We start from the raw sequence: 24533 nt of genomic DNA, 5'->3' as shown, positions 1-24533 counted from the left end.
GCAGTAAAATGCAAACCAAGACAGCATCCTTTGCAAATTCAGAACAGCACCTGGCACCTGGCAGGCAGCAGAGTAAACACCCATTCTCACTGTGTCATCACCCAAAGACTCTCAGCATCATCCACTGGACAGAAGGGGTTCATGTGGTTAAAAAAAACCTTACAGTTCACAGCAAACAACAGCAGTAAGTTAGCTCCAGAGTTCAAAATAGGAGAATTCTTGTCTCAGACAAACTAATGGGTAGAAAGAGAGAAAGAAAGAAAGAGAAAGAAAGAAAGAAAGAAAGAAAGAAAGAAAGAAAGAAAGAAAGAAAGGAAGAAAGAAAGAACGAACGAACGAACGAAGAAAGAAAGGACGAATGACCCCTCCACACATTAAATATACATTTAATAAATGAAGAAAAAGAAATGAAGCTGTGTGGACAAAATACCTCATCTCCATTCATTCAATTATATATTATAACATGTATTACACACATGTTATTGTAAGGCACTGTACTTGGTATGAGATGAGATACAGAATGTAAACAGAATATATAAGCAGCCTTTTTTTTTTTTTTTTTGGTTCTTTTTTTCGGAGCTGGGGACCGAACCCAGGGCCTTGTGCTTCCTAGGCAAGGGCTCTACCACTGAGCCAAATCCCCAGCCCCTATAAGCAGCCTTTTATAAGTTATAATAATAACTAAGAGAAATGCTTGGAGGCAGACCTTTTTTTTCTATTAAATTTCTAATAAAAAGTATATTAAGATTGGACTCATAATACTCACAAAAACCCCACAGAGTACATACTGTTAACTTTTCATTTTATTTTATTTCAGAAGGCTGGATAAGGCACGTCCTCTAGAACCTCTACTTAACATGAGAAAGGGCACTTACGTAGACATAAAACGGGAGGAGGAAAGGCCATGATTGTCAGAGTGGGAACATGAATCCCCAAATAAATTATCTTACAAAAATATCACACTTGCTTTTCCACTCTTTTTTTACTATTGGCAAAAACAAACAAAAATTCACATTAAAAATTATCTGAAGGTTGGTATAATAAGACCACAATTTTTTACATATTAAGTAAGTCAAATAAATATTTTACAGAAATTTAAGTTTTAAAAAAAAAAGTAGGTCAAGTATTTATCCTTTATTTCTTTGGTCCACTAAAAGACCATTTCTCAACCTGACATTACACTGACTTAACACTCCGCACAGGCCATGTGCACAGCTGAGGCAGGATGTGCATGGGGTGTGCTGTACACACGGGACCTGGCTAACACTGCTGTGTTCTTCCATAAGTGGCTTCACCTGCAGGAATACAGACCTTCTGCCCTATCTTGTGTCACTGCTGCCAGTAAAAAAAGAGATGCTAACATTGGCTATCACAGATGCTTGCTCAGACACTGTAAAAGTGCAGAACTCACTAAGCTTTTCAGACCCGGAGTGTACTGAGCACAGCAGTAAAGTCAGCACTCCCCAGAGTGGACGTGGGAGGAGCAAAAACACTCAGGAGTGGACAAGCACTGCAGAAGCCTGGCCTCCTGCTGTCTTCTGTTGTTTACTTCTGGCCTTCAGTCTTGATGAAGATATACTAATGTGACATTTTCTGTTTTAACAACCAACTTTAGGAAGAACAGTGGAAAAAAGTATGCAGACTTTTAAAGCTAGTTTGGTATTTGTTCTAAAAACAAAACTGAACTATGGTTTTATCCACCCTGGTCAGCTCACTGATCTGTTACTGAAATCTTACAATGTGAACCCAGCAACACTTTTCATCCCTGATGGACAGAGAGGTCAGCTCACCTTTTCAAAGTCAGATACAACAGAACTGCAGACAGAAACAGCAAACCCTCACACCAAAGCCAAGCCCTGCAAATGCTAAAATACCAGCACTTTCCATCCGGGGTAGAAAAATGAGCATCCGAAGTAGAGAGAGCCACAGGACTGCTCCAGCAGCCAGTCAAAGACCACCTCCCGGTTACTGGAGCTGATGGTCACCCGGAGCTTGATGTTCCCGCCTTCATTGTTGTTACAAGGTCCTAGAGTCACAGCTTCGATGTCAAACGTGACAGTGGAGCCAGAGGTAACCGCAGGCAACTGATTGGTCATTTCTTTCCCATTGACAAAGACTGCACCTAAAACGTTAAAGTTTGCATCACCTGAGCAATGACTGAGAAATTAAAACGCTTCTAGATTACTGAAGGGCCACCTCCTTAGTTCAGCAAAAGACTCCAGAAAACTGTCTGTTAATAATGATTTAAATAGGGGTTGGGGATTTAGCTCAGTGGTAGAGCGCTTGCCTAGCAAAGCGCAAGGCCCTGGTTCGGTCCCCAGCCAAAAAAAAAAAAAAAAAAAAAAAAAAAAAAAAAAAAAAAAAAAGAAAAAATAATTATTTAAATAGAGATTAACCCCCATCCCCACAGGTGAAGCAAAGGCCAGCTCACAGCCCTAAGGAGTCTGCGTGCCCGTGGGTAGGACTGCTGGCTGCTTCCCTCCTCTGTGGGCTTGCAATGTGCCGTCTGGTGCCTTAGACCTTAAGGAGCCGGCCTTCCGGTCAGCTCCTGCTAGTGATCTGTTTTAAGGGCACAGTCACGGGGGCTGGAGAGATGGCTCAGTGGTTAAGAGCTCCGACTGTTCTTCCAGAGGTCCTGAGTTCAATTCCCAGCAACCACATGGTGGCTCACAACCATCTGTAATGAGATCTGGTGCCCTCTTCTGGTGTGTCTGAAGACAGTTTATATATAATAAATGAATAAATCTTAAAAAAAAAAAAAAAAAAGAGGGGCACAGTCACGGTGTCTTACCGTTTGTGCTGATGCACACGGCTTGGTCCCGCTGAAGAGATTCATAGCCATTCTGCTTTTCTGCACATACTCCTATACTGTCTCTTCTGTCTGGCTGTCCCACGGTTTCAACTCTGTAATTGAAGTAGAAAGGTCACTCCTCTTTCTTTCTTTCTAAATGTAACATGGGATGGGCGAGATGGCTCAGTGCTGAGGAGTACGTGCTGCCTTTCAGGGGACAGTGCTGAGGAGTACGTGCTGCCCTTCAGGGGACTGGAGTTCAGTATCTTGCACCTGTAGCTGGCCTTTGCTGCTTTGTCAGTTCTGTTTTCCCACCCTTTATCCCCCAGGCTTCACTCCCTGTCACTAGCTAGGAAAGACAGAAGAATAGACTAGAGGTGTGGAGAGAGAGAAGACAAACATCTATGAATCTAACTTCTTGCTTCTTCTTTGCTTGTAGCCTTTGCTACTTTGTTGGGTTTTCCCCCGTATTTATCTGTCCCTCTGTCCCACTTTTACTAGACAGGGGAACAAGGATTGAGGGAGGTGAGACGGAGATCACTGAAATCTAATTTCTTTCTGACCCCCATCCCCAATTCACTGTGTATCACTAGACAGGAGAGAAAGGAGGATAGAGGGAGGAGAGACAGAGATCCCTAAATCTAGTGACTTTCTCCTTTGGGCACCATTACTAACAAAAGGCAACCAACCCCCTTAATGACCACCACTCACCCATCTCACCTATCAGGGCTCTACATTATCTACTCTGTTCCCAGAATTCCAAACATCACACAGTCCCAGAAACTACCCGCCGCTGGCAAAACCACGCCACCATGTGGTTGCTGGGAATTGAACTCAGGACCTCTGGAAGAGCAGTCAGTGCTCTTAACCACTGAGCCATCTCTCCAGCCCCCAGTCACTACGTTTAAAGGACCAATTTTATCCCAACTAACATTTTCCAAATAACAGTAGCCAATGACTAAGAACTTATATGCCATGCAGCTTTAAATACATGATAGAATCATGTGTTGTACAGAATAGTATCTTTTAGAGTCCAGGAAAATGGCTCAGTAGTTAAGAGAACTGGCTGGGTGCTCTTCCAGAGGACCCAAGTTCAATTCCCAGTACCCACATGGCAGCCCACAAACTTCTCTATCTCCAGTTCTAGGGATCCAAAGCCCTCTTCTGGTCTCCATGGAAACTGCGCTCACACAGCACCCAGACAAAAGCACTCACACACATATAAGACAAACTTAAAATTAAAAACAAATGAGAGACAAAGGAAAAAAAATACAAAAACCCAACATCTGTTCAGTGATGTTTAATGTAGTCAACCTGACTGGATTTTGAACCACCCAGGAAGCCAGACGCAGGAGCCCACATCTTTAATCCTAGAGTTCAGGGCAGCAAGGGGTACACAGAAGCAGGCAGATGTCTTTGACTGTGGCCAGCGAGGGCTACACAGTGAGTTCCAAGACAGACAGCTCTACAAAGAGAAACACTGTCTCAAAACTCCAAAACAACAGAAACAGACAAACCCAAAAGGCATCACTTCTAGTGAGAATATTTATGAAATTTAAATAAGGAGGAGTCTTTTACTTGTTTGGCATCACCTCAGTCCAGATTAAAAAAATTGGGGGGAATGGAGAAATCTTGAAAACTCCAACAGTTCCTGTTCTCTGCTTCTTTTTTTTTTTTTTTTTTTTTTTTTTTTTTTTTTTTTTCGGAGCTGGGGACCTAACCCAGGGCCTTGCGCCTAGGCAAGCGCTCTACCACTGAGCTAAATCCCCAACCCTGTTCTCTGCTTCTTAGTCTGCTCAGATGTTAGTCCTAGTATCACTCAGCTGCTACTGAGTAAACATGCCTCCTCCTATCTTGTTTGAAACTCTGTGTGTGTGTGTGTGTGTGTGTGTGTGTGTGTGTGTGTGTGTGTGTGTGTGTGTGTGTGTGTGTGAAATAAACCCTTTCCTCCCAAGTTGCTTCTGGTCATCACAGCACAGTCACTCTAACTAAGACACTGGGATTACAGGGACTCACAGTGCATGTCTGGTTTCCATGTGTATCCTTGGGATGCAAACTGAGGTTCCTACGCTCATGTGGAAAGCAGCTTTACATAGACCATCTTCACAGCTGCTAGTTCCATTCCTCTTTCCTGAGACAGGGTTTCTCTGTGTGGCCCTGGCTGTCTTGAAACTCACTGTTGGCCTCAAACGTAAAGAGATCCGCCTGCCTTTGCCTCCCAAGTGCCGGGATTGAAGGCCTGCACCAACAGCACTGGGCAGCTCATGGTCTTTTAAAGATCAGGTCTCAATCTACAGCTCAGGATGACTTGAAACTGTGTAGCCTCCCTGGCTTTGGAGTTGTGGTCGTCTCCCTGCTTCATCCTCCTGAGAACTGAGTGTAAGATATCAGGCCCGGCATTTCTTCTTTTTCTTAACCCTCATTCCCTATGATACCCGATGCAGTACACCCAGAGTGGGAGAAGAGATCAATGTGACAATGTGGTTCATATACAGACAAAGAAACAAACAAACAAACGACTGCAGTCAATCAAGAGAACTGGCTTTCCATTTTAGAGAAGTGATATTAAGAAACACAGAGAAGTCAGCCTATTAATTCTGTGATAACCAGGACTGTGCATGAACACCCAAGGCAGGAATGTCCACTGACTTCATGTAATCCTACCTGTGCAAACAAATTAAAAGCCAGGGAGTGACTACTGGCAAGTTCTCAGCGTATCTCCCACACACTATAATAGAGTGCGTCGGGGAGAATTCCTCTGGGTGACATTACCCATATCTGTAATCTGAGCCTGCTTCACAGGGCTGCTGTACCTCTAGGGGTTCCCCTGTAACAAAACTACAAAACCCTAGCCCAGCTGCACTCTCCCTGGGACTATGCAGTATCTTTCCACATAGCATATGGAGGAACAGACAAGATTCAGAGATCCTAGTTAAAAACAAATTAACTCCATTTTGCTTTTATGTTGAGATAAGGTCTTGCTTATGGAGCCTAAAATGGCCTTGAACTCATGATCCCCCGGCCCTAACCTCTCTGGTGCTTGGAGGGATACTCATTCATGGTGTGCCTGTCTCAAACACCAACTTTAAAAAAAAAAAAATAGGGGTTGGGGATTTAGCTCAGCGGTAGAGCACTTGCCTAGCAAGCGCAAGGCCCTGGGTTCGGACCCCAGATCCGAAAAAAAGAAAAAAGAAAAAGAAAAAAAAAAAAAAAGAAAGTTTCTTAAAGACTAAAATCTACTTTAATAATGTCCATCTTCCTTCCTGCCTCCAGCTCTTCCCACACTACCCTTCAAAGTGTCCCTCTCAACTTCAGGCTTTTCTTTTCTCTTATATCCCAGGATGCTATTAATGCTGCCCTGGGTGTGGGCCCATCAACTGGAGCAAGGACAGCCTACCAAGGAACACACCCTACCCTATATAAAATATACCCCCTTGGCAGCTTCTCCACAGGGCTTCTCTAATTGTGCTGTCGGTTTTGTGTTTGGTTTGGTGCTGGGGATCGAACTTAGTCTTCTGCATGCTTAACTGCACACGGTACCACTGAGTGTACCCCCAGCCTAGACTACTTTTTGAATATAAGAAGCTAACAAGATATACCTGGTAATGGCAGAGAGGAACTCTGTAGAGAAAATAAGGATCTCCTTGAGCTTAAAGGCATTCAAAAATGATAAAAATGTTAATACCTAATGAAAAGGAAACACGGTGTAGCTCAGTGGCAGAGGCCTTGCCTGCATATGAAAGGCCCAGGTTTGATCCTCAGTACTGACAGAAGAAGAAGCCAGGCATGGTTGGTGCATACTTGTTTTTCTTTTTTTTCCCCAAGAAAGAGGATTTCTCTGTGTAGTCCTGGCTGTTTGCTCTGTAGACCAGGCTGGCCTCCAACTCAGAGGTCGACCTACCTCTGCCTCTGGAGTGCGCCACACTGCCCAGTTTGTTTGGTCAATACTTGTAATGCTAGCAGTCAGGAGGAGAGTCTGAGGTCAGCCTGGGCTACATAACAAGACTGTCTCAGAAACGAGAAACAAGGAATTGAGAGAAGGCTCAGTGGGTAAAGTGCCTGTGTCACAACTCTGACAACCTGAGCCTGATCCACAGAACTCACATTGTGGAAGCTGAGACGCTGCTCCTGAAGGTGGTCACTGACCTTCACACGCATGCTATGCTATAATGAGTGCACTTACACTCACAGCACACACAAATCATACATATGTGTGTGTCTATACACACATATGCAATAAGAATAAACCAAACGAGCAGGTATAATGACACATGTAATCTTGGCACCAAGGAAGCAGAAACAGGATTGCTGAAATCTGAAGCTGGCCTGAGATACACAGTGAATTCCAAAGTAAGACCCTTATCTATCATGGGGGCTGGGGCTGGGGGCTGGGGGAGGCATCGAAGCAAGCGCTGAATCAAATTCACATATCTCACAGCTATTACCCTCTGGGTGTAGTAGTACTGTCATAATACTAGCACTCTGGAGACAGGGGAAAGGCAGTTGCTGCAAGTTCAAGCCAGCCGGGGTACCGCAGGGAGAACTTGTTTCAAAATACAAGTGATTTGTTTTTTTTTAAGTTGTGACTGCTGTGGGATGTACCGTTCCTAAGCAGGTGGGTGTGGGGTTCTTAAGAAAGGAAGCTAAGCAAGCAAGAGGAAGACAGTCTTCCCCCATCCTCCTTCGGGTCCAACTCCAGGGTCCTCTGACCTCCTGCCCTCGCTTCCCTCGCTAAGGGACTGTGACCTGTGAGAGGCAATAAATCCTTCGTCCCCAGTTTCTTTGGTGAGTGTTTTATTACAGCAACAGAAGACAAACTGTGATGCGAGGACAGAGAAGGCAGCACTGCAAGCACAGGTCCTGGAGTAACAAACTCTACATTTCCAAGATCTGAGGCTGACCGATGGTCCCATGTGCTTTTGTTTCTTAGCTTGAAAAAGGAAGAGCAGCAGCCTATCCCCAAGGCTTCCAAGATTAAGAAAGGCTGTTAGCACCAAAGCAAAGGAAGCTGCTTTGAAAAACCAGGCGGTGGGGCTCGGTTTGGAAGCTCAGCACAGACAGAGTGTGCTGGCATGCTCACTCTCTGCAGCAGGAAGGGGAGGCCAGGGGAGCATTCTTAGCTTTATAGTGAGTTTGAGGCCAGCCTGGGATACACTACACCTGACCTCAAAACGACAAAGCAAACTAAAAAACAGCTGACAGGAAAAGGTTAACATACAGCTTAAAAATTAATAAGGGGTTGGGGAGATGGCTCAGGACACGTACTGTTCTTGCCTGAAACTGCAGCTCGTGGGGACCAAGAGCTCTGGCCTCCGAGGACACCTGCACTCACATGGCAGATGCACAGACACACACAACTAAAGAGTAAACTGATGGTGATGCAGGAAGTTAAAAGCAAGCAAAGGAAACAGGAATGTCCAGCCAGGAGACAGGGGGGGCCTGGGGAAGGGCTGTCAGCAGACTCAGGCACCAAGGCAGAGAGGCTAAGCACTCAGCCAGAAACAAGGCTTCTTGCCTCAGAGGCTCTACCAAGGCATGTCCAACCCGTGGCCCATAGCCCACATGCAGCCCAGGAAAATTATGAATTCATCCCAACACAGATTGCATCCTTATTTAAAGTAGTTTGACTTTAAATAAGATTTTGGTACCCTGACTCCTATAACGGCACTGCTTGCTCAGTCCTTAGTGCTCATTCTCCCGAGTAACAATGCCAAAAGGTTGGCCACACCTGCAAGCCATCCCGAAGCCAGCAAAGACAAGCTGGCTAACAACAGGAGTGCCTGGAGTGCAGCCGCCCTTCTAAAGAGCTGGTCCTTAAGCTCCTCATCCAGGACACTCACCTGCCCCTCCCAATCACCTTCTGGCTTAACTGTTGCTGCCTTTGAACAGGGTAGAAAATTCTTAGTCCACATTCAATGACAACAGGCAAAGTCAGCCTGAGACTGAGCTTAACTGAGTCTTAGTTCATCACCTGCCAGTGGCCCTAATGAGGCTTCTCTGGGAGAGGTCAGAGAAAAGTTTGACTGAGCCTCCCATCAGACCAGTCAGCAGACAGTAGGCAGTGGGATCCGATCAATCTGTATCACTGCCAAGTATGCAAGTCATCAATCAAATATCCCCTTGTATTCACAGAGGGAATTTAAACCATAGACACCATTAGGACCAAGAAATACAGAGAGGCTTTTTGGCTTTCGGCTCGGAGGAGGCAACGGTGCAACTTTCTTCGGTCGTCCCGAATCCGGGTTCATCCAAAACCAGTCACCTCCACCATGCCGCCCGAGTTCGACCCCAATGAGATCAAAGTCGTGTACTTGAGGTGCACCGGAGGCGAGGTCCGTGCCACATTCACCTTGTCCCCTAAGATTAGTCCTCTGGGTCTATCTCCCAAAAAAAGTTGGTGATGACATCGCCAAGGCTACCAGTGACTGGAAAGGCCTCAGGATTACAGTGAAACTGACAATCCAGAGCAGACAGGCTCAGACTGAGGTGGTGCCCTCTGCGTCTGCCCTGATCATCAAAGCCCTCAAGGAGCCACCAAGAGACAGGAAGAAGCAGAAAAACATTAAACACAGTGGAAACATAACTTTTGATAAGATTGTCAACACTGCCCGGCAGATGAGACACCAGTCTTTGGCCAGAGAACTTTCTGGAACTATCAAGGAGATCCTGGGTACCGCACAGTCTGTGGGCTGCAATGTGGATGGCCACCACCCTCATGACATCATAGATGACATCAACAGTGGTGCAGTGGCGTGCCCAGCTAATTAAGAAGAAACAAGAAAATATTTAAATAAAAGATTATCTGATAAAAAAAAAAAAATAGGGATGGGATTTAGCTCAGTGGTAGAGCTTGCCTAGCAAGCGCAAGGCCCTGGGTTCGGTCCCCAGCTCCAAAAAAAAAAAAAAAAAAAAAAAAGAAAGAAATACAGAGAGGAACAGATACTAACGTCAGAAAGGGAAGGGGGCAGCCTTGTGGAAGAATAAATGCTTTACACGCCAAGACCTGACATGCAGCTACAGCACCAACACTAGAGAACTACGGAGGCGGCAGCAGGACTGCAGCACTCCACATTAGTGCTCCACACTTACTTCCTCACAAAAAAGACCAAAGAGAGGCAGTGGCTAAGATCGCCCATTTCCCTGTGTGGTAATGCATGTCTATCCCACACTCCATAGGCTGAGGCAGTCACAGCCACTGGATTCTGGAGACAGGCTCTCTGGACTTCAGTTCCTGCTTTGGTACTTACTAGCTGTGAGACACGGAACAACAAACTTCTTTGTACCTCAGCTCCTCACCCCTAAAGTGGTCACCTACGCTTATCAAGTTAGACAACAATGAGGTTTGCTGCACAGCTCAGGAGGCAGAGTGCTTGCCTTGCATTTACAAGGCCCTGTGCTCAGGCCTAAGCATCAATAAGCCAGCAGAGTAGTGCACAGCTCTTACATGTGCTCTTGGGAAGTGGAAGCAGGGGATCAGAAGCCAGGACTTTCTCAGCTACATGGCCTGGGTCCCTGAGACTGTGCACTAGCGCACACCATGTCACAGAGTAAACACCACTCAGATCACAACTGCAACGATTTATCATTGTTCTGAGTTGAGCTCACTGGCCACCACCTCTCAGGTTGTAGAAGGTCTGTTGGTGTGCATATGCACCTGGTTTTCAGGAATTTCACCAATGAAATTTTTTGTACACAAAGTCACAGACACAGGAGTGTGTTAGTACAGAAAACTCACTACATGGGGCATAAGTAGGTTTTGAGTTTCAGGTTCTGCCATAATTAGATATAGAATTATTTCTGTGCTCCTGAGAGACACAAGTATCAATGCTTTGGCCCACAGCCGGCACTGTTCGGGATGGGAGAAAATCCTGCCACTGTAACGGCTGGCACCAGCCCACAGAAATGGAGCCGACCTATCACGAGCGACAGCATGGGAGGTGGGTGGGACAGCCTTTTCTGGGAGCCCATTATCTCAAGTGTTTATCATAGACGTGGAAAGCTGAGACTCATTTTTCTCCTCTCTTGGCATTCTTCTGGTGACTCAATCATTCTTTCTTTATGACTTAATGGGTAAGAGGGGGTGTCAAAAGCAAGACAAAGCACAAACGCATCCTGACAGTGGGGGTCAGTACAAATGAGGGGGTGAGGGAAACCCAGCCACACCGGCTCAGACAAAACTTCCAGATGTTCTCCCATGGCTCACACACGAAAACAGAACAGGAGAAACCCCTACCGTATGAGGACGGTAAGATGCCCAGGTTCACACGAAGACACTGGTCAGACACAGAAAAGCAGGGACCTGCGTGGTTGGAAGAGAGAATCCACTCCTGCAAGTGTGTGTCCGACAATACCCACATATAACTAAAAACATTTTTAAAAAAGGATTATTTATTTTAAGTATACGAGCACCCTGTCAGCACACACCAGAAGAGGGCATCGGATCCCATTACAGATGGCTGGGAGCCACCATGTGGTTGCTGGGAATTGAACTCAGGACCTCTGGAAGAGCAGTCAGTACTTTTAATCACTGAGCCATCTCTCCAGCTCAAATAAGAACATTTTTAAGGAAATAAAAATATTCAATAATCTTGAGACTTAAGACTTCGAGGCGATTCTGCTATACTGAAGTAAGCATAGCCCAAACCAGGCCACATCAGTCACTCAACCAAAACTGAGTTAGCCCAACCAGCCCAAACCAAACCAAACCAAACCGAACACGTGGGCTTTGGTTGTCTACGAAGAGCTCTTTAGAAGTAGGACCATAGAAGACACTGCTCAGCTAACGAGAGAGAAGAAAGCACCTCCTGATTTCCTGTGTGGGACAGCAGGTGACAGGAAAGTGAAGTAGAAAAGGCTTGCTTCCGGTTGTATTTTACAGTCACACACATAATAGTGAGCTCATAATAGTGAGCTGCTTTTCAGACAAAGGGAAAAATAATTCTTGGCCCCAAGCAGTTTGCTTTGTGGTACAGACAGGGTCTTATACAGCACACGTGGACTTGCTCTGTGCTGAGGCCATCCTGAACTCCCCCATCTCCTGAGTTCTGCAGTGACAGGTTTGCACCACCATGCCTCTGACTTAGGAGGTATTCTACTCATCCCTACTTACCAGAGCGAAAGAGACAAACAAACTTTTATATAGAACCCCACAGACACAGATGACTGAAACGGGAAAAGTTTTGAAGCCTGGTGTGCTGGGGCATGGCTTTAATCCCAGCACTTGGGAGAAAGAGGCAAGCAGACTTCTCTGAGTTTGAGACCAGTCTAGCCTTTACCAGTTCCAGGCCAGGCAGGGTTACGTAGGATGAGACCCTTTCTCAACACAACAAAAAACAAAACCTTTGCCAAACAGGACACTGTAAGTGACCGGCTAAAGCTGGGGTATGTCAAACTCAAACTCATGCACTCCCCACCCACTCCATCACACAGCCAGAGGCAAGTCAGGCGTTCCCCAGGCTCCTTGCCTGAATGTCAGCGTCTGTCCACAGAAGTAGGTTGGAGCGCTGGAGTAGAGAACGCCGGCAGACTCCGCATCATTCCGGAGGGCTATATTCCTGCGACTGCTCAGACTGTACCCCTCGAAGCCAGTTGTCCACTCTTCCAAAAGAAAGACAAAATTATAACAATCTTTTCAAGGGTATATATATATATTTTTAAAGATGTATTTATTTAATGTATGTGAGTACACTGTTGATCCCTTCAGACACACCAGAAGAGGGCACTGCACCCCATTACAGATAAAGGTTGTGAGCCACCATGTGATTACTGGGATTTGAACTCAGGACCTCTGGAAGAGCAGTCAGTTTTTTTTTTTTTTTTTTTTTTTTTTTTTTTTTTTTCCGGAGCTGGGGACCGAACAGGGCCTTGCGCTTGCTAGGCAAGCGCTCTACCACTGAGCTAAATCCCCAACCCCCAAAGTTCAGTTCTCAACACCTCTTTCAGCCAGCTCATGACAGCCTTTAATTGTAGTGGTGTCCATAGAACCAGCAAATATATGAGCACACACACACAATAAATATGTTTCTCAAATAATTATTCATCTTTTTTTTAAGGTTTATTTATTTAATTTATAGGAGTACACTGTCACTGCCTTCAGAAGATGGCATCAGATCTCATTACAGATGGTTGTGAGCCACCATGTGGTTGCTGGGAATTGAACTCAGGACCTCTGGGGCTGCAGTCAGTGCTCTTAACCACTGAGTCATCTCTCTAGCCCAATATATCTTTTTTTTTTTAGATTTATTCATTTATTATATATAAGTACACTGTAGCTGTCTTCAGATACACCAGAAGAGGGCATTGGATCTCTTTACAGATGGTTGTGAGTCACCATGTGTTTGCTGGGAATTGAACTCAGGACCTCTGGAAGAGTAGTCGGATGCTCTTAACCACTGAGCCATCTCTCCAGCCCCCAATATATCTTTAAATAAAGAAAAACTAAACTACTAAGTGCACAGACACTCAGGTATGTGGCACATGGCTGTAGCCCAGCTACCTAGGAAGCTGAGATGAGACTTCTTGAGTAAAAGGTAATGTTGGGCAACACAGCAAGACCCTAAGTCTTACAGGAAAAAGAGGAAAAGGGTATGTCCTTTACATCAGTAATGGAGGGAACAGACCAACTTCAAGTTTTTAAGACTTTTATGAGGGTCCAGAAAAGTCGCTGTCCTGGGCACCATTTTCAGTGTGTGGTTTTAGATGATGCTCAATTGAGAATCCAAAGGCGAACCTACTACGCAGATCTGCTGAAAGCCATTTACATGAGTGGTCTAAGTAAAGGCAGGTTCCATAGTCTCTAATTCAGGATTATCTGTAATTGAGAATCCAAAGGCGAACCTACTACGCAGATCTGCTGAAAGCCATTTACATGAGTGGTCTAAGTAAAGGCAGGTTCCATAGTCTCTAATTCAGGATTATCTGTAGGAAATGTGGATATGACTCTCCGCACAGACAGTAAATATTCCTACACCCCATGGAGTTTCTGGTGTGACAAGGTAAGACATACATACCATGAGGCACCAGTGTGGAGTGACCTGTCTGGGGAACACTCCAAGGACTCCACTCCTGCCGGCCGTCTCCTCGGGCGCAGACTCTGAACTGATAATCGACATTGGGGTCTATGTGCAACACTATGAATTCCGTTTCAGAACCTACATACACGTCTTCAAAAGGATTTGCAGGACATTTACGGAACTGAAGCCTGTAATCCTGGGCTGTGAAGTCATCATCCACCTATGGAGAAGGATTTCTAAGTTAGGTAAAACCCACAGAACAGGGCATCTAGACCAACCCACAGGTCCATGTGCTGAACTGGGGTGGTATGGAACATTCTGGGGGAAGATACAGGCAACATGCTATCACTCTTTCCTTTCCTTTCATTTTGTTTGACCTGAGATAGGGTCTTGCTATATGTAGCCCAGGCTGGCCTTGAACTGGCCATCCTCCTGCCTTGGCAGCCAATGCTATGTTACTATGCCTGGTTCCTTCTTTCTTGGTGGGGTATGTATGTGTGCACACATATTTATGCATACTACAAAGTACATGTGAGGGTCAGAGGACAACCTGTGGGAGTCAGTTCTTTCCTATCATGTGGGTTCCAGGAACTGAACTCAGTTTGTCAGTCTTCACAACCAATGCCTTTAACTGCTAGCCATCTTACCAGCTTTGTTCTTTTTTAAAAAATTCTGTTTCAAAACTGGCACAGCAGGAGAGTACCTAACACAAACCCTGGAGACCTGAGTTCAATCCCTAAGGCCCACATGGTAGAATGAAAGCTAATTCTTACAGGAGTTTGCCCTCCAGACATGTGACTTGGCATGCACTTACACACACACACACACACACACACACACACACACACACACACACACTGACAAATAAATACAATGTAATTTAAAAAGAGAGGATGAGGGAAAGAACAGCTGAACAGAGAGGCATATAGCTATAGTCTCAGCACTTGGAAGAACAAGGCAAGGGACTGTAGATCTGGAATTAGCCTAGGCCACACATGTGTACAGTACTGGGGACGGAGCCCAGTACCTTGCATAGGCAAGCACTCTACCACTGAGTCACAACCTCAGCTCCACAGCAAGTTCAACGCCAACCTCAACTATATGACAAGCTCAAAGTTTAAAGGGAAAAGATGCAAAAGGTAGAAATAGGGGCTGGGGATTTAGCTCAGGGGTAGAGCGCTTACCAAAGAAGCGCAAGGCCCTGGGTTCGGTCCCCAACTCCGAAAAAAAAAAACCAAAAAAAAAAAAAAAAAAAAAAGGTAGAAATAAAAGTCTGAATAGCCAAATATGAAAGAAAATACAGTGAAAACCCATAATGAGATAGCATTTGGGCAAGGCATTAACTCTGACAATCCTTGGTATTGGTGAAGTAAGTAGGTATTCACACCAAGTATGGTAAACTGCACTATAATCCCAGAACTTGGGAAAGGCAGACAGGAGGATAGGGATGGATTTGAGGCTAGCCTGGTCTATGTAGCAAGGCTCTGCCCTCCCTCCAAAACCCATTCACAAAACCATTTAGGGTAAATATCTGGCATTAGCTAATACAGATCCAATACACTGAGATCTCATAACTTTACAAAAGTTTTAGCATAAAACAAATAAGACACAGCGAACAACAACAAAGCAATCAGCAGGCAAAACCCCTGGAAATACGTAGAGTCATTGTGGGTTTTTGTTGTTGGAGCTTTTGGTGATGACAGCAGTGGAGAATGTGGGTACTGAGAGAGTCCTGTTTTAATCCAGCAGACACATGTCTAGCTCTTCTGTATGAAGGCTTCAATTTTAAAAATTTCATTTAAGGAAAGAGCTTGTAGAAGCCATTTTGTGTACACTGGTAAAGACATATGTATACATTTGTTCCTGTGCTACTGCACAGCATGGAAGTAAAGGTCAGGGGACAAATTTTGAGAATCAATTCTGTCTTTTCAACATGTGAATCCCTGGGTCAAGGATCCATGACAAACGCTTTTACCCACTGAGCTGTTGCTGGCTCTGAATGATTTATCAATAGCCAAGATAAAATGGCTAATTAGCACATGGTTTCTAATTAAAATATAGTGACTCATACATACAGATTTAAAGAATATGTAAAAAATATATTCACGCACACACAAATTTATATAAGACGTATTTAAAAAAAAAAAAGAACAGAATTTTGGGCAATACCAAGTATAAGGAAACTACAGAAATATTTATTTCGTTACTTTTGGCTTTGTTTTGATACAGAGTAGTATGCAGTCCTGGCTGGTTTGGAACTCACTATATGTTCAGGTTGGCCTCAAAATCACAGAGAATCACTTGTGTCTATTTCCTGAGTGCTGGGATTGAACGTGCGCACCTCCACAACAGGCCTTTACTTCAGAAATCTTAAACATCAAGGATAAAGGTGCTGAAAACGCACCATTCTCTTCCGGCTTTTCGCAGCAGTCAGAAGGGAGGAGCCCTCAATTCACTAAGTGTTAAGTGGAAGTAAGCACTTGTGTGCAGCCTCACTGAAGCCCCTTTAAGGGGATCTGACTGCCAGCACACAAAACAAATAAAACTTGAACTCTTTATAGGATACATTTTCCATGAAATTAGTTAAATTAATTAATTTATAGATGATAGACAGATAGCAGGGATATTTTTGTTTAGAAAGAGAAAAATGTATTAGTTAATAAGAAAGATCTGTAAAAGTCCCCAATCACAATCCTATCAAGCTGAAACCACTTCTGGAATTTGGCACATACCTTACACCATCGCACTATGATGCCTCCAGGTTTCTCTATTAACTCTTCAATCTGTACTGGTGGGCGGGAAGCTACTGTTCCATGCTTAAAAATGTGGTCTTTCACTATGTTAAGAATGGAATCGTCCAACTGAGCCGACAAACAGGGCACATCAACCAGCAAAGGCACTTCTGGTAAGCTGAGGAGAGAAAGCCCAAGTGTTTTAGACAAGCTTACCATGGAGACGGCGATGCAAGGACTATTTTAGACTGGTCACATGCTAGGAGAACACTAAAGGCCTCGGCAAATGAGTAAGAAGCTGAAGCCTTTGTCATGCAAGGCTTTCATCTTTAGATTACAAAGGTTCTCTTCCCCCATAATTATAAGCATGACAAAAACTGGAAACCGTGTGGTAGCACATGCTATACAACCCCGGCACTCCAGAGTCAGACAGGAGAATCAGAGGCCAAAGGTTAGCCTGCGCTATGTACACAGTGGCATTCCTGCCTTAAAAAAAAAGACAAAATTGATAAGCTCACAACTATTGAGTTTATATCAAAAGATCTTGTTTGCTGAGATAAGAGTTGGCTTTAATAAGGCATTCAAAATGTTTTCTTTTTCTTGTGCAGAAGCCATGACAATTCCCTATGTATTACTCTAATTTCACTGTGTGGTGGTTTGAAAGCAGGCACCAGAATTCTTTTCTCTACTGGACTCGAAAAGAATCTATAATAAAGATTCCAACCACAACCGCTTAACACTAGCAGTAATGATAAGAGTAGTATAACTCTGAAAAACAGATCCTCTATTTCCTGGAGTCGGAATTTTTTTCAACAGGAAAAATTGGGAGGAAGGCAAAATACTTTAAGTGCTTAAAAATAAGTCTAAAAGGAACAGACTGTTACCTGTCCAACTGAATGTGTGAGGCCTTTTTGGTAAAGTTCCATAATTTATCATTCTGTTCTTCGATACCACCAAGAATGGCAATCTCACCTACAATGGAGGGTAAGAAAACTAGCTGAGTCCAAAACCAGTCACGTTTGAAAGTCAGTACTATCCAGTAACCAACACGGCTCATGTCTAGTGGACTTCCAGCTTTGTTAAAAGTTAATTCCTGAGCGACACACCAACAAAGTCCCAAAATTACTTGGTAAGCCAGAGAGAAAGGGGGGTTGGCAAAATTCTGCCAGGGACCAAAGATTCTTTTCTATAACTGAAAATCTAGTTCAACAACCAGCTTTATACAGAGCAGAAGGCCAGGGACATTTCCTTGTTCCTCTTTATCAGTTTTTTAAGGTTTTTATTCTTACATTAATTGGGGAGAGATATCTACACAGGTGGAGGCTAGAGGACAGTTTGTGTGAGTTAGTTCTTTCCTCCGTGTGAGATTCAGGGACCTACCTCAGGCTGTCAGACATGACACCTTTACCACTGAGCCACCCGGCCAGCACCTTTAACTGTCTTTGTAAAGGTATAATATCACTATATGGTTTTAGCTGGCCTGAAACCAGACCAATTAGCCTCAAATCATAAGATATACCTGTCTCCACCTCTTGAATGCTGGGATTCCGGGTGAGCCACCAAATTCCTGGTCCCTCTTTGTCAGTTCTAATAGGAACAAAGTATTATCCTAAAAGCAATAATAGGACGTAGGATCTTAAAGAGCCAAATGATGCCGTAACATGCCTGTTATCCTAGCACTTGTGAGCAGAGGCAGAAGGTTGGATCTGAGTTTGAGACAAGCCTGGGCTATATAATGAGACCATGTCTCAAAAAAGTCAAATGATACAGACAGATTCCCAAGAGCACACTATACACTGGGTCAGAAATTACTCAACAGAGCATAAGAGGAATGCTATATAGAAGATAAGAAAATGGCGGGGTTGGGGATTTAGCTCAGTGGTAGAGCGCTTGCCTAGCAAGCGCAAGGCCCTGGGTTCAGTCCCCAGCTCCGGAAAAAAAAAAAAAAAAAAAAAATGGCCAACCTCCATACTGTCCACAAAGATGAAGGATATTGTCATATCATCCTGGAGCTAATAAAAGTTTTTTTGTATTATGGTACCATTTATTGATTGGAGGTGTGTGTGTGGGGGGGTGATGGCTGAATACCATGGCACATATATGGAAGCCAGAGGATGACTTACAGGAGTTGGTCCTCTCTCTCTACCATGTAGTCCCCAAGATCAAACTTAGGTCATCAGACTTGGCAACAAGCAACTTTACCCAATGCCCAACTCAAGTTTTCTAAAGAGAATATGACCTTCTTTACTGAAAGAAAACAGACACTTTGCTGCTTCAAAAGAATCTAGCACCTGGGAGGGAGAGGCAATGTGATGAGAAGTTAATAGCTAATAGAAAATTCAAAGCCAGCCTGGGTTATGAGGCTCTGTTTTTTGTTTTTGTTTTTGTTTTTGTTTTTTTTTTTTTGGTTCTTTTTTTCGGAGCTGGGGACCAAACCCAGGGCCTTGCGCTTCCTAGGCAAGTGCTCTACCACTGAGCTAAATCCCCAACCCCGAGGCTCTGTTTTTAAAAAGAAAAAAAAGAAGAAAAAAGTGGGGGCTGGAAACATGGCTCAGGGTTCTTCTGTAAGAGGTTTGCTTCCTAGCAACCACATGGTTCATAACAATTTACAACTCTATTTTCAGGGGATCTGGCCTCCACAGACACCAAGTATTCACACGGTACACATACATATACACAGGCAAAAAAGCTTGTAAAAATAAAACAAAAAAAAAATAATGAATTAAAAAACACACACAGAGATGCTTTTATCCCTTGGGAGGAAGAGGGAAGAATTTAAAATTTGAAATATTTCTGAACTATAAAAAATACTCAAGCATTAAGTGCTGGGACAAACAAGTATGTGTCTCAAAGTATTTATTTTCAGAAATGAAAGCACAGTCCTTAATGTGCTGGGTGTGCACACTCCTGCCCTGTGCTGACCTGCTTCTGGGTCTGTTTCCAAATTCACAGCCTCCAGGGGAAGACGTCTGTGGTTCTGCTAAAAAGAATGTTCTCAAAGGCACTATTATGTCAGTAAAGACAAACACGGCTCACTGAGAGTTATGGTTAGTACACAGCCATTGTGAGGCCTGGGCCAACCTCATTACATAACTCCCCCTGGAATATTCACTCCACTCCTGATGTTATTTCTGCTCAGGATCGCAGCGGCCTCTTTTCCCTTTGCTTGATAAATTTCTTCAAGCCTCTATGGAATTCTCACAGAGGGCTGTCCTGGACTTCTCCAGAGTCCTTTGTTCTTAAGATTTTAGATCTTACTCAGCATAACTCCCATGAATTACAAACTCCAAAGAAGAAAACTGCTACCTTCTTATTTTAAATACCTATCAAGTGGCCATCCTGGAAGTAGGAAGGTCATCACCAAGGAAGGAAGATAAAGATCCACACTCTAAGACCTACACGTGTCTTAACAACAGCAAAACTGCCTAAATACTGAAATATAAGAACTAAGCCTGAGGGGCTGGAGGGATGGCTCAGCAGTTAAGAGCACTAACTGCTCCTGAGTTCAAATCCCAGCAACCATACAGTGGCTTGTGGCCATCTGTAATGGGATCTGGTTCCCTCTTCTGGTGTCTCTGAAGATAGCTACTGTGTACTCACGTACATAAAATCAATAAATCTTTGAGAAAAAGAAAAGAACTAAGCCTGAAGTTGATGGACGGTTCATCGCAGGAAGCCTATGCTCATGCTGTTTAGTCAATGGACCGATGAGATTAACTGATGGCTGTCTGTACAATAATAGGAGACCCAGTCTCAGAAAACCAAACAGGAAATGTACAAAAGTTGTTAAGACAAATTTGAAACTACCTGCTGAATAAGAGACTGAAAATGTAATGTGTGAACCAGTAAGACAGCTCGGCAGATAAAGAATTTGCCACCAAGCCTGCTGTCCTGAGAGCTCTATCTCTGGGATACGTTTAGAACCAACATAGCTGGCTGTCCTCTGACCTCTATGCATATGCTGTGACACGTGTGACCCCCTCCCCAACACATACAGAATGTAATTTTTAAAGTGTAATGTATAACCCCTTCCAAAAAAATTGCAAAGCAGGGCAGTTGTGGCACACACCTTTAATCTCAGCACAGGAGAGGCAGAGACAGACAAATCTCTGAGTCTGAGGACAGCCAGAGCTACACAGAGAAACCCTCAGGAAAAAAAAATGTGAATTAGATACCACAATCACAGAACCTTCTGAAACTATCGCTCTTAGTTTCATAAATGATCCAATCAATACTTTGAAGGTACTTAGACAGGGTTCCTCACAGCTTATCTATGGTCCTGTACTATAAACTATTTCAAGGCAGAATCATCCCAGGCACTCTTCAGATGGTGTCCTAAAAAACCGCCAGGCCTCAATCGGAGTGTGAGGATTTAACAGGCTCCCTCGTCCCACCTTCTCGGACCAGGTCATCTGCAGTGTTGACCCCGTGCTCTATGAGCTTCTGGCAGTCGTCTAGTGGTTTGATGGTCTCCTGTTCAATGGTGTCCACCTCTTGCAAAAGGGTCACCAATCGCTCATCCAGTAGCTTCCCAAGGGTTCCTTTTAAATCACTAAAGTGCTGTTTGAGGACATCTCTTGTCTGTGAAGCACTCTCCTTTATCTAAAAAGAACATAAAAACTCAAATTCAGAATCTTTACACAAAGTTAGAGCATAGGCATCATTTATAATTACCTAATTATATCACACAACTATCATGTTGCTTTCGTTAAAAAAAGTCTGTAATGCTGTGCTGGGATCGAGTCAATGGCCTGATACACGCATTCTACTGCTGAGTTATTACATAACCACAGTGCTCCCTTCCCTTGTCTTTCTTAATTAAGACAGGATCTCACTATTTAACCTACCTTACACAGTGAGTTTATAATCTTCCTCCCTTCCAAGTGCTAGGATTACAAGGTGTGCCATTAACCCAGATCACACTTATTTAAAGGGCAGGGCAGGGGATGAGACAGGGTCTTCAGCATAGCTCTGGCTGACCTGCAGCTTGCTCTGATCCTGTGATCCTCTGATCTCAGCTTAGCAGAAAACTTTAACGTAGCTTTAATGTTACAGAACATGCCTGTAATACCAGCACTCGGGGGACTGAGGCTAAAGCCTAATAAATCTGAAGCTTGCTCGGATTATATAGTAAGACTCTGTCTCACAGAGAAATGTTGTTAATTGAATTATACACACTCAAGGTACGCCATGCTTTGATACACATATAAACAGTTGATATTTCTTTCAAGCTCATCAATGTATCCATCTTTTGACATAATTACTTTATTTTTTCTTTGTTTTGTTGGGGAGGAAAGGTTTCCCTGTATTGCTCTGACTGTCCTGGAACTCACTCTGTAGATCAAGCTGGCCTCCAACTCAGACCCAAGTGTGCTGGAATGAAAGATGCAAGCCTCCATGCCTGGTTTGATGTAGTTAAAGAAAACTTTTAAAAAGACATGGAGGGGCTCAGTGGTTAAGAGCACTGACTGCTCTTCCAGAGGTCCTGAGTTCAATTCCCAGCAACCACATGGTGGCTCACAGCCATCTATAATGGAATCAGATGCCCTCTTCTGGTGTGTCTGAAGACAGTGACAGTGTACTTATATACATAAAATAAATAAATAAATCTTTAAAAAAAAAGACATTGAGTGAGTGAGTGAGTGAGAGAGACAGAGAGAGACAGAGACAGGAGGGGGGGGGGAGAATATACACAGGGAATGTGTGCGCAAGTGCATCTGGGCCTTTCACCTGTATATAGAGGTCTGAGGATGACTTTTGGGAGTCAGTTCTCTCCTCCCACCATGTGGGCCTCAGTGACTGAACTCAGGTTGTCAGGCTTGGAGCAAGCACCTTTATCCAACAAGCCATCTTGCCTACCCAATGACTTTCTGTGGTAAGAGCACTGAGGCTCTCTCTTGGCAATTTGCAAGGCAAAATACAATATAGGCCACAGTCCCTATCCTATACATTACTATCCTATACAGTAACACTCTAGAATATGTTCATCACATCACAGAAACACTGCGCCTTGGGACCACCATATCATTCCTGCCAACCAGTATTCGACTGCCCATTCCTATGAACTGGGTCCTTTTCGGATTCCACAGACGTGAGATGGTGCAATCCTTTCCTTGTGTTTGCTTGTTTCATTTGGCCTCTTGATGACAAGCATGTGTCACCATAATCAGTTTTGTTGTTGCTGTCATTTTTAGTTGTGAGGGGGGGGCATGACAAATGTCACTGTTCAACTCATTTTGGTGAACTCACTCTTTCACTGATCACAGATCTCAGTGATTGGCTAGACTGGCTGGCCAATAATCAAAGTGAGTAGTAATTATGAAATGTTTTTGCAAAGGGATTCTGTGTGCTCCCTGTTAACTCAGATTGCCAGGGTTTTGACTAACTGAACACAGCTTAGGAGGAACAGGAGGGGCATACGCTTGTAACTCTCACTTGTAACAGGCACACTAGTCGTTCTGCCCACATTTTGAGATACACTGCCTTCAGCCCACAGAGCCAAGTTTAAAAATCTTTGTGCCAGGAGTTATGACAGAAAAGTCTTTGTATCTCACATATATTCTGAAAGCAAATAAGCTGTTTGTACAGTCACCAGATGTTTTTTAAAACATAATGGATAAAACACAGTCTATTTTCTCTCAAATACTAAGTATAAGTAGGACAATTAAATTACAGCAAACACATGAACTGGACTATGACCTGGTCCTGGGTCACTTGCCTAGAAGTGCAAGCTTCTAAATTCAATTTCCAACAATAAAAATGAGTTCCCAAAACCATCATTTTGCTTTACAAACAATAGTAGTACACACATCTACCAAGAATGAATATATTAAAAAAAAAAGTTTCAGTTTCAAGAGGGGGGGGGATTGGGGAGTGGCAGCACAAGTCCTTAATCCCAGCACTAAGGAAGCAGAGGCAGATGGATCTCTGAGTTCGAGGCCAGTCTGGTCTACAGAGCGAATTCCAGGATAGGGTACACAGAGAAACCCTATCTTAAAAAACAAAATAAAGAAAAAACTACCGGCAAAATGCTTTAAGATTTTTATACTGTTAGCAATGCACAGTACCACACTCTAGACCTGGTGCACTTTGTTGTTGTTGTTTTGGAAGACAAGAGCTCATGGATACCAAGCCTCAACCTCATATGGAGTTCAAGAGGACCCTGAACTTCTGATCCTTCTCCCTCCACCCCTCCAATACTGATACTACAGGTAAGTCCCCATGTCCAGCTTCATGCATGCATGCCAGGTAAGTACTCTCCCAACTGAGCGAAATCTCAGCCCCAGGACCTGCATTTTTTTTCTTTTTTTTTTTTTTTCGGAGCTGGGGACTGAACCCAGGGCCTTGTGGTTGCTAGGCAAGTGCTCTACCACTGAGCTAAATCCCCAACCCCAGGACCTGCATTTTTAAGACTATGGTTGATTTAATAGGTGCAATAGGGATAGAATAAAGTCATCAAGCCAGAGCGCTGTGCCACATTTCATACCTCCCTCTGAGAGGAAACTCTGCACTTGAGCACTGAACCAGCAAGGCCCTGCCTGGGTCTTTAACGGATACAGCATATGCAGGAAGTGCCCTGGTTAGGTAAAGTCAATTTCCTCTTTAGAAAGAATTCAAAAGCTCCCTCAGAAATTGCAAGCCCATGTTATGTTGTTTTTGTCTCAGAACCTTAGGGGAAAGGGGAAGTATGTAAACATCACTGAGGACTGTGGAAGGGAGGCTCCTGGGTACTCGTCATGCATGTATTTGGTGTCTGTTATTCACAGAATTCCAACTACAGCCTTTTCAGATCATTTTTAGATCATTCCAAAAAACAGCTCACAATCTAAAGCTCAAGCAACATTAATCCAACCGTGTAAGTAATCAAGTATTAAGTGTCTTGGCTTCATGAAAGCAGTTCAGTGACGAGTGTCCCTGTGTTTGAGGTGGTCTAATGTGCTTCCTCTTACCTCACTGCAGCATCATAGCTCTGAGTCTGCACTGTCTACAGCAGAGGGA

General features: G+C 43.9%; 1 protein-coding gene and 1 pseudogene across 3 annotated transcripts in view; one reads left to right on the top strand and one right to left on the bottom strand.

Annotated features, from left to right (window-relative positions):
* Positions 1-785: 785 nt before the first annotated feature.
* Positions 786-24533, bottom strand: part of Crlf3 (cytokine receptor like factor 3) — a 36225-nt gene continuing 12477 nt past the window's right edge. The window contains exons 2-8 of one of the 2 annotated variants that reach the window (XM_032912659.1): positions 20930-21137; positions 17420-17507; positions 16536-16713; positions 13801-14023; positions 12256-12388; positions 2792-2904; positions 786-2122 (exon numbers count right to left, since the gene is read on the bottom strand). In XM_032912659.1, coding sequence (XP_032768550.1) covers positions 1866-2122; positions 2792-2904; positions 12256-12388; positions 13801-14023; positions 16536-16713; positions 17420-17507; positions 20930-21137 — 1200 coding nt within the window. In that variant the 3' untranslated portion in view covers positions 786-1865. The remainder of the gene's footprint in view (positions 2123-2791; positions 2905-12255; positions 12389-13800; positions 14024-16535; positions 16714-17419; positions 17508-20929; positions 21138-24533) is intronic. The other variant, XM_032912660.1, reaches the window with a different exon arrangement.
* LOC116909168 lies at positions 9061-9589 on the top strand (annotated as a pseudogene). Its single transcript, XR_004389053.1, has one exon. The product of XR_004389053.1 is annotated as a 60S ribosomal protein L12-like (transcript).

Source organism: Rattus rattus, chromosome 9 (assembly GCF_011064425.1).
Source record: "Rattus rattus isolate New Zealand chromosome 9, Rrattus_CSIRO_v1, whole genome shotgun sequence".
Classification (NCBI taxonomy): domain Eukaryota; kingdom Metazoa; phylum Chordata; class Mammalia; order Rodentia; family Muridae; genus Rattus; species Rattus rattus.
Note: the sequence above shows the minus strand (reverse complement) of the source record. Positions and strands in the feature narration are given on the sequence as shown.